Below are 10479 nucleotides of genomic sequence, written 5' to 3'. Positions count from 1 at the left end.
AATTCATTCTCTGCCAGCAGGTGGCGCTTTTCGCCATGAATATAGCCGTTTCCCCGGTAACCGCAGTAAACAAAGCAGTGCAGCACCTGACTTTGAAACTTGAAGCGCTCATACTTAATCAATTAAATAGCCTTTATATAAATGTACATGTATATTTAGTTTTTTTCACTGGACCACCACCTGAGTCTTCTCCTCCCATTTCTAACAGTAGCCATTGTTTCTTTCCCGCGGTACTCCCTGCACAGATATCAATAGAATCACTGGGCTGTAGGTTGCCAAGTTGAAGGGAAAAATGGGTTGAAATTTGTATACGTCGATCGTGTGAGAAAGATGCGTTTCATACAAGATCTGGCAACTGGACAACCTTGGAATTTGTTGTTGTGATTATTCATATAATGAGGTTTGGCCCATACAAATTACGGAAGTTTTACCGGAAGCGAATGTAGCATATAAAATACACCCAGTGGGATTTTTTTAATTTTTTTATAGAAAGATTAAAAATACGGGAGAAATACGGGAAAATATTTAAACGGGATGATAGCGGGATAGAATGGTAAACTACAGGAGAATCCCGGGAAAAACGGGAGGGTTGACAGGTATGTAAATGGATCCCAGCTAGCAATTTTTGGTTCCCATAACGTTCTGGGAATGTTATTTTTTGGTTCTAACAGCAAAACCTAGAACGTTTTGTGTAGGCTATTTTTAAGTTGTCACTAAACAAGAAACCTCCCTGTTGAATGGTTAGCTTTGGCGGGTTGGGTTACGAAAAAATAACTAACAGAGACCGTTCCCAAGGCATTCTTATTAATGGGAACAATCTGTCTTAGCTGGGTCTATGTTCTGTACCTGTTTCCCTTGTTAAAAACTCAACTAAAAAGGTTTGGTGTTGGTGAACAAATCTATGTGAAGAAATGATTCAAAAGATTCGATTCGCTGATTTGAATCAACCTCCCCAGCACTACCACCCACTTCCGAACTCGACTTGAAAGAGACAGATGGACGCAGCGCACATAACCCACCTCCCTCCCTCCAGCGTGCCCGTCTCTCCCTCTGTCACCACAGACTCTCCACCGATTCACCTCCGGCTGCCTCATCCAGGCATGGCAGACGGCTTTACCCCATCATGGCAGTGCTACATTACACCCTTGACTTCAAGCTCCGTGCGCCAGGTAAATTTCAGTGAAATGAAAGGGGGCGAGAGGAAGAGGAGAGGAAGAGGAGGGCTCGTGTTGAACTGCAGACATGCGGGCCTCCTCGCAACTGCTCCGTAAGCGATTTATTGTCTCTCTAATAGCAGCGAGGCTGCAGTCCCACTGCTGCATTGCCGAGACGGCCACGGGATGCATGTGTTATTGCATTCGTAGGGCTTCTTTTGTTGTGCATGTCCTCCTGACGTTTGCTCTGATAATTGACCTTCTGGGGGGTAGCATAGCGGTGTTAGCAGAGGCTAATGTCTGCTCTGTGTCATGTATTTGAATGAAGCTCATGTATGAACATATATATGCACTGACTACCAGACGAATTAGCCGCGGCGCATACTAACACAAATATTGCCTTTTTCATCTATTTTTATGAATGAACAGCGCGTAACCCCGTTATAGGCACTAGTCCTGTACGTATATGACATATATTTTTGAACTAGCGTTTTTTTTTCTGTATGTCTCACCTCCTATGACAGCCGTGCCTCTATTTCACTGGCTTATAATATCGCAAGCCGATAAGATGAGTATTCCATGATTGCATACTGCAGCGATCATACTTCGATATTACACACAAACATGCCATATCTGTTTTGTGATCAGCGTGACAGGGGCAGACTATCATGCACTATGATTTTGGATTAATATTAGATAAATTTATGGCTGCAAATCTGTATGTTGCAATTCACACTACTTTATAAACTGGGAATCAATATGAATCGGCTTGTTTGTGTAGATGAGCTTAACTAGGTTAAAATTGATTGTTTTGCAAGTTATCCTTTTATTCAAGAGCAATTTGAATCCTGCAATTAAATTACCGGTAGTTATCATATGAAATTATAATTTTGGGGAAATTACGAAATGTAATTTATTTGATTCCATTTCATTCAATTATTAAACGTATTTTATTCAAAAATGAAAATTATTTATTCGCTGTCATGCTGTTCAAAACCGATCTGACTTTTTTACACTTTCAGTGTAGAAAAGATGCAGTGAAAGTGAATGGTGACTTAAAGGTGCAGTAGGAGATCTTGGAAAATGCTAACTAGCCTGATAGCACTGAAAGCGAACGTCCCACCTTCCTGCAATCGCCGTCCAAAGCCATGCCCTCTGAACGCATATATGCTCACAGACCAGAATACCAGAGGACAACATTACTACAATAGGCTACATCAACGGTTCCCAATTCCAGTCGTCCCCCCCCTGCACATTTCATATGTATCTCTTGTCATGTGCGACGTTTGTTCTATTCGACCATAAGCGCCCTGGGAAGTGGACATCACCGGATATTCCGCCATCTAGTTCGAAGCGACTATGTTCCATACAAAGGGCATTAAAATGTGCGAGACGTAAATTTAAATAGTATTTATTTACAGAGGTACATTATGTCACACTTCTCTAGTAAGTTGAATGAATGAATGAATGTTCCGAAGTGAAGTAAACTTCAGCGGATTTCTCCTGCTCAGGGAGTAGGGAGCAATGAACACTGTGTAGGGATCATATCGATCGTAAACACAGTTCATGCACGTAGCTCACTTCTAACGAGCTGGTTATCTGAATCGGGTGTGTTAACTAAGCGAGCCATGCAAAATATGCAGAGTGGGGTGCGCGAGGACTGGAATTGGGAACCACTGTACTACAATACCAGGAAGGAAGATCGGGTTGCAATTAAAACGCTCGGACCGAGTGTTTTGATTGGACGAACATTTCTTGGTCCTACGCCTTCCACAGAATATATAAATATAGATAAATACATTTAGACCACTTAACTTAATGATTGCTATCGGGATGTGAAGAGACTTTCAACCAGCATAACAAAAAATGTTTCTGAGGAAAACCTATTGCACTTTTAAGTTGTCAGTTCTTAAAGGGATAGTTTTTGTTTTTGGGCTGAACTATACCTTTAAGTAATTTAAGAAACATAATTAAATATGCAAATGAGCTGAGCCGCATGCAGTAAAATTGGCTTTAGGGAAAGTTTTTTTTTTTTTCAGTTAAAAGATATTCTTTGTTAGAGGTTAAATGAATCTGTCTGTTGTCCCTCTCTCTGTTTAGCTGATGTCTCTGCGACTGTGCGTGGCCTGCAGTCTATATTTCAAGAGCAGGAAATGACAGAGAATGTCCATGACTCGGAGGGACACGGATATCTGGCAACCTTTGTCGGCAAGAATGGCAGGTGAGCAGCTTTGCCTCAAATGTCTTCAGTAGAACATCAGTGTCTTTCGCAACATGCCACAGTATTCAAAAACTCTTCAACAGGTTTTGTTTAGCTGAAAGGAGAAGGGACCTGAATTTGCATTGCCCTCTCATTATATAGAGTTTTTTTTAGCAATGACTCATCAGCTAGGAAAAAAAAGAGACAAGTTTCCTTTCGATCAGTCCATTCCATGAAGTTTTTTCATTTTTGCTCTGTAACAGCTAAGCGTAATGTTGAAGCTAACTGACAATAATGATGCCTGACCACTCAAACACCCCACTGAAAACACCAGGTGTGCTCCTGTGTTCGGACACTCTTTAGGATGACCATTGATTGACCAGTTAAATGCATCCTCTGTGCAACAAAGGAAAGCATTTAGTAGAGCACAGGGTCATTTTAGTGGCTTTTGTGCATCTGATCTAAAGGCTTTGCGCTCACTTCCTGTTTTATGTGTGGCTCGCTGTAAACACGGCTGTTGGGGCTTTGTTGTGGCCTGAGTGCCACATACTACTTTTTGGTAAAGTGTTTGACTGCAGTTTTGAGGTTTTAATTGTGCTTCTAAATTTCCCTTGTAATTAGGTTTGCCATCTTACGAATGCACTCTCATGGTCTGGTGACCTTTGACCTGCAGTGTCTTGAAGGGGATGATGTAGCGCAAGTGGACAATGTGAGTTAACAAAATGTAGGTGCTATCAGGACTGATAGAGATGCATGATAACTTAATGTTAATCTTAAAAATTCTAATAAAACACTTAAATTTATTAACAACCTTTTAAAACTGGGATATCTGAGTCATTTGCACTTGTTCTTTGTCACATGATAACTATAGGACACAATCTTTACATTTAATCACATTTTACTGAAAACCCTAAAGTCTATATTTATGCATTATCATTCAAAAATTGTTTGGAAAGATACGTTTTGGAAAGAAGTTGGTGTTCAGAAACATGACCTGTCAGACGTTCATTTCCAGCTGTGTCATTTTCCAGTCCTGTTCCCACTTCTATTCACATCAGCTCTCTATTACACTATCTTCCAAAAATTGGGATTAGTACGATTTTTTATTTTTTTTTGGAAAGAAGTCTCTTATGCTCACCAAGGCTGCATTTATTTGATCAAAGATACAGGTAAAACAGTAATATTGTGAAATATTATTACAATTGAAAATAACAGCTTTCTATTTTAATACATTTTAAATGTAATTAGGTAAAGCTGAATTTTCAGCAGCCATTACTCCAGTCTTCAGTGTCACATGAACCTTCAGATGTCAATCTAATAGGCTGATTTGCTACTCAAGAAAAAATGTTTATTATTATTATCAGTACTGAAAATCAGTATTATGCTGCTTAATATTTTAGAGAAAGTATGATACAATAAGATAAGATTTAAAGGGTTAGTTCACCCCAGAATGAAAATTCTGTCATTAATTACTCACCCTCGTGTTGTTCCAAACCCATAAGACCTTCGTTCATCTTCGGAACACAAATTAAGATCATTTTGATGAAACCGGAGAGCTATCTGATCCTCCACAGACAGCAACGCAACTGCAATGTTCCCAGGTCCAGAAACATATAAAGGACATCGGTAAAACAGTCCATGTGACATCAGTGGCTCAACTTCAGTTTTGCAATGCTACGAGAATACTTTTTTTGCACAAAGAAAGAGAGTATTACAATGCATACGCACGCTTTCCCCTAAGCGTAAATAATGCTTATTACGCAGATTACGTTCATGCATGCGCTTTCCCCCCCGAACGTAAACACGCTGATTACGTTGATTACGCTCTTGGGTACTCTCCAAAATGGTGGAAGACGTAACTCGAGGGAGAAGAATGGTTGAGTAAATTGTTATTTTTGTTTTCTTTGCGCAAAAAAAAGTATTCTCATAGCATCGCAAAACTGAAGTTGAGCCACTGATGTCACATGGACTGTTTTACCAATGTATTTACTACATTTCTGTCTGGGAACATTACAGTTGCGTTACTGTCTATGGAGGGTCAGATAGCTCTCCGGTTTCATCAAAAATATCTTAATTCGTGTTCCGAAGATGAACGAAGGTCTTACGGGTTTGGAACGACATGAGGGTGAGTAATTAATTACATAATTTTCATTTTGGGGTGAATTAACCCTTTAAGATTAATAGAAATTCAGAAGCATTTATTTGGATCAATTTAATGTATGCTTGCTGGAAATGTTTTTTTTTTGTATGGTACAGCATTCTGACCTCTAATCAAATCAGCCAGGAGGGTGATTCAACCATTCCAGAATGTGTTTACTTCCTGTTTCTCTTTATTTAGAAGGTCATAATTAAGACAATGTTTTCTTTGTAGCTACTGAATGCACTGGAGAAGAAATTGAAGGCTCTCCTGGATGGAAATATCCAAAGGATAAAGAGGTATTTTCATTCCGAATCAGTTGCCATAAATGAAATTCCTTCATTGTGTTCTTACCCCCATGATATTTCAAGCATGTATCTTCTCGTGGAACTTTATTTTGGTTTGTTTAACTGAATGTGTTCTGTCAGACTCCCGGCGCTGATGCGAGGCAGTGATGTTGACCGATACTGGCCCACTGCTGACGGCAGGTTGATGGAGTACGATATCGATGAAGCTGTGTACGAGAAGGATTCCGCCTACCAGAACATCAAAATCTTGCACTCGCGGCAGTTTGGCAATATGCTCATTCTTAATGGGGATGTCAGTAAGTAAAAAGGGTCTTGTTTATTTACTAGTTTCATTTTGGGGGTGTTGTCATGTGAACACATTGTAATTTAGTGTGATCAAATGACAGATCTGGCAGAAAGTGATCTGCCCTACACTCAGGCCATTATGGGAAGCGGCAAAGAGCACTATGCTGGGAAGGAGGTACTTATTCTGGGAGGAGGAGACGGTGGAATTCTCCATGAGGCGGTGAAGCTCAAACCAAAGATGATCACCATGGTTGAGATATCCTTTATGCTAACGCTTGACTGCAGTTAAATGGAAAACAACTTAATATTTTGTAACTGTCAGTATTTTGTAACTTTAGATATGTACTTTCCTTAATTAAATATTTACATTGACGAGTTGGTGATTGATGGATGTAGGAAACACATGAGAAAGACATGCGGGAATGTGTTAGATAACTTGAAGGGAGATTGTTATGAGGTAAGAATTTAATTGTCTGTGTAGTGACATTTTATCAGTTAAAGCTTTTATGTATATCGGTCCCAGTTCTAAACATACCTGCCAAGCTTCAGTTTATAACTATAATGTTATAAATTGTTATAAACGATACTATACTGTTCAAACGTTTGGGGTCGGTAAGATTTTTAAAATGTTTTTGGAAGAAGCCTCTTATGCTCACTAAGACTGCATTTTTAGTGAAATTTAAAATAACTGTTTTCTATTTGAAAATATTTTAAAATGTACATTTTCTGTGATGATAAAGCTTACTCCAGTCTTCAGAGTCACATGATACTTCAGAAATCATTCTAATATAGCAGCTGATTTGCTGCTCAGGAAGCTTTTCTTATTATTATTCATTTTGAAAACCACTGTGCTGCTTCATATTTTTGAAGAAACCATGAAACATTTTTGTCATGATTCTCTGAATAGAAAGTTCAAAATAACAGCATTTATTTGAAATAGAAATGTTTTGTGACATTGTATATACTTTTTTTGTTTTTGTTTATACTGTCACTTTTGATTATTTTTTTCCTACTGACCCCAAACATTTGAACGGAAGTGTTTATTAGACTATATTACACATTCTCATTCATTTATAAGTTGCTAAACATATTTTTATCCTTGAAGTTACAACGAGGCCCCTTTCCTGCTTTTGAAACAAGCGCAATGTAGACAATTGAGGGAAATTACCCAAACTCTGGGCAACTTCCAGCTTTTTTGGCTAACAATGAATGAATACCATTCATTTTGATCTAATTTTCCCCTTTTTTGTTTCAGATATTGGTACAAGACTGTGTTCCCGTACTTAAAAAGTTTGCCGAGCAAGGGAGGACCTTTGATTACGTCATAAATGACTTGACGGCTGTCCCTATATCTACAGCACCTGAGGAAGGTTAGTGCACTGTATATGCAGCTACGCATTTCTTACTGAGCCTTACAAATATTAAATCAATTCATTTGATCTGCATTTTTCTATAGATTCAACATGGGAGTTCCTGAGACTCATCCTTGACCTCTCCATTAGAGTTCTGCGGCCTGGTGGGAAGTACTTCACACAGGTGAGGGGGGCAGGTAGCTCAATTTACTGTCAAGTTTTGCTGTTTTTTATTCCTATTAATATGTTATTTTCTGCCTACAGGGTAATTGTGTGAATCTGACTGATGCGCTCAGTGAATATGAAAAGCTTTTGTGCAGACTTTCGTGCAAAGTGGACTTTTCCAAAGAGATGGTGTGTGTTCCCTCATATATGGAGCTGTATCCTTTTTAAATTACGTCAGTGCCTCATGGTGAAATACATTTATCATGGGTGAGAAATACAGTATGTCGGTGAATAAGGTATTTCTACAATGCAGGGCCCAACAGAAAGGATTATGTTTTCAGAAAAAATTATACATTTTTATGAATTTATATTTTTTATTATTTAAATGTTGAATGGTTTATTTTGTTGAACAAAAAGAAATTTTCTTTTATTTAATCTTTATTTAGTTATCATCATAATACAAATATATATTTTTAGGGCTGTCAGTTTAACGAGTTAACTTAATTCGTTTTGAAAAACTAACGCGATTAAAATATTTTAACGCATTTAATGCACTGGCCCCGCCCCCAGACCTGTACGTCATCTTACATTTGCCTGTATGAGTTTTTGTCTCATATTTATATCATATGATAAGCGGCATCACACGAGCAATATCACACCAGTGCTGTTTTTGTCACGAATAGCACGAGTGCAAATGTGATTTTATACAACAGTTCAGTGAATAAGAAGTTAATATTGTGCTAACACAAGCACAAGTTTGGCCAACAAAAATATTACCTAAAAAGCCACAGCAGAATTGTGCATCTACGAGCAACACAGCGGTGTTTAGTTTCTGAATGAATCCTCGGTTTGAATGAATTGTGTGAATCAATGATTCAAAGGCCCATTCATAAAGTGAGCCGTTTACTGAATTCCTGAATGAAACAGCCGTTTGAACGAATCGACTCATAAAGACATTTACCGCCACCTGCTGGCAGATTTAGTTTATTTGGAGTACCATTTCATTTATTAAAAAAAATAAATAAATAAAAAAAACGTTTAAAGGGATAGTTCACCCCAAAAAAAATAAAAAATTCTGTCATTATTTACTCACCCTCATGTTGTTTCAAACCTGAATGACTCACTTTCTTTTGCACAACATAAAAGAAGGTATTTTGAATATTGTTGGTAACTAAGCTGTTTTGCCACTAGTGACTTCCATTGCATGAACAAAAAATACTGAGATGCTTCTCAAATTATCTTCTTTTATGTTCCATACTTTGTTAGGCCATTGTAGCCTAAACATTTAACACAATAATAGCTTTAAATTATCTTTTGGGGTTATTTTCACTGCCAAATTAGTTTGTGATTAATTAGATTAATTAATCACAGCACCCTGTAATTAATTAGATTAAAAATATATACATGTTTTTTTTTTTTTTATATATATATATATTTGAGAAGAATTTGGAAGAAAAAATTAAAAATAAACATTAAATAATACATGTACCTTTTATAAACAAAATTATATATATATATATATATATATATATATATATACACACACACACACACTATAACTTTTTGGTCTCATTTTGCCATGTAATCTGTTTTTAGCTTTAATTTAATTACATTTTTTTTCTTCTTGTTGTCCACTGTTGTCCTCGCATCACATGAATTGACTGTTCCTTAACATGTCGACTCAGATGGGTGTTTTACACCATCTGGAAGAAGTAATGTCTCTTCCTCCTTCACTCTCTCCTCCAAGTCCTGCCGGAATGTGAAGATTTCTCCCTCGGGGAGATGTACACATATCTCTCCAAGCACTGTTTCCGTTTCTACTGTTCCTTCACGTCCAAAAATGAACAGCCTTCCCGTTTTTGACATGGCTATTAGAATTTTTGTGTTTGAAATTTCATAGAGATCGTTGTTTTGTTTGTTTGCCAGTGTTGGTTTGATGTTTGTGTGGAGTCCTCCAGGGAGCGCTGTGTGTGAGACACTGCTGATGATACTGAAGGCTGGAGGGCGGCGAAGCATCCAGACACATTTCTGACTCCTACCTTTGAGGATTTGCTCTTTTGATACAGATTTTACAAAGTTCTTTGTGTTTTACTGTAGCGCCAGTTTTTCTTTTCATTGGCCTTTGTGCTTGAATTTTTTGCATCCTTTTGTAACTGTGGCTTGAGTGTGATTTGATTCATGGTGCTTCACGGAGAGTTTATTGACAGTGTTGCATTCTGGGATTTCACTGAATAGTCGATTGAAGCCCCTGAATATGTCTTAAAAGGGAAAAAGTCATTGCTGTGGCAATTTTCATTCTTGTTTTCTTTTTTTCTGAACTGTGAACGTTTAATTTTTTAATGATTAGCACAAACTAGGTCCAAAGTAGGTTTCCCTGCTTGAAATTGCAAATAATTAATTTTATTTTATTATTATAATTTTTTTATAGTAAGAAAGAAGTTTTTACTGAATGTAGGCCACTTAGATTCATGCCCTTTTATCCATACGGTGCTTCATTGATATTATTTATTTTATTTTATTTCACCATATACCAGTGATCCTGCCCTGAAAAGTATAATCCGCTAATAAAGCAATTGAGGAGAAAAATGTCTAATCTCTTTTTTTTTGTGGCTTCTCTGATTCTGTCCCATGAGAATACTCTGCACAGTTATTATTATTATTATTATTATTATTATTATTATTGTGATTGCTATAAATTTCCATTTATTGCTAGACATTAACCAGTACAAAATATTCAATATTCAACAAATGTGGACATAAAATTAAAGGGGTCATATGATGTTGCTAAAAATAACATTATGTTGTGTTTGGTGTAATGCAATGTGTTTATGCGGTTTAAGGTTAAAAAAACATTATTTTCCATATAATGTACATTATT

At 37.2% G+C, this 10479-nt stretch overlaps 1 protein-coding gene across 2 annotated transcripts; it reads left to right on the top strand.

The window, feature by feature from the left end:
- Window positions 1–937: 937 nt before the first annotated feature.
- On the top strand, window positions 938–10187 carry LOC107669379 (spermine synthase-like). 2 transcript variants are annotated; one of them, XM_016461577.1, is made up of 11 exons: window positions 938–1169; window positions 3255–3375; window positions 3976–4063; window positions 5726–5790; window positions 5920–6095; window positions 6186–6340; window positions 6452–6541; window positions 7340–7454; window positions 7541–7620; window positions 7701–7816; window positions 9287–10187. In XM_016461577.1, the coding sequence occupies exons 1-11, from the start codon at window positions 1124–1126 to the stop codon at window positions 9315–9317; spliced, it is 1083 nt and encodes a 360-aa protein (XP_016317063.1). In that variant the 5' UTR covers window positions 938–1123; the 3' UTR covers window positions 9318–10187. The 2 variants fall into 2 exon arrangements, with proteins under 2 accessions (XP_016317063.1, XP_016317064.1); XM_016461578.1 differs by lacking the exon at window positions 938–1169 and adding an exon at window positions 1201–1267.
- The last annotated feature ends 292 nt before the right edge of the window (window positions 10188–10479 follow it).

This window comes from Sinocyclocheilus anshuiensis, unplaced genomic scaffold, assembly GCF_001515605.1.
Source record: "Sinocyclocheilus anshuiensis isolate Anshui unplaced genomic scaffold, SAMN03320099.WGS_v1.1 scaffold180, whole genome shotgun sequence".
NCBI lineage: Eukaryota > Metazoa > Chordata > Actinopteri > Cypriniformes > Cyprinidae > Sinocyclocheilus > Sinocyclocheilus anshuiensis.
The sequence above is the reverse complement of the archived record's forward strand: the minus strand, read 5'-3'. Positions and strand labels throughout refer to the sequence as shown.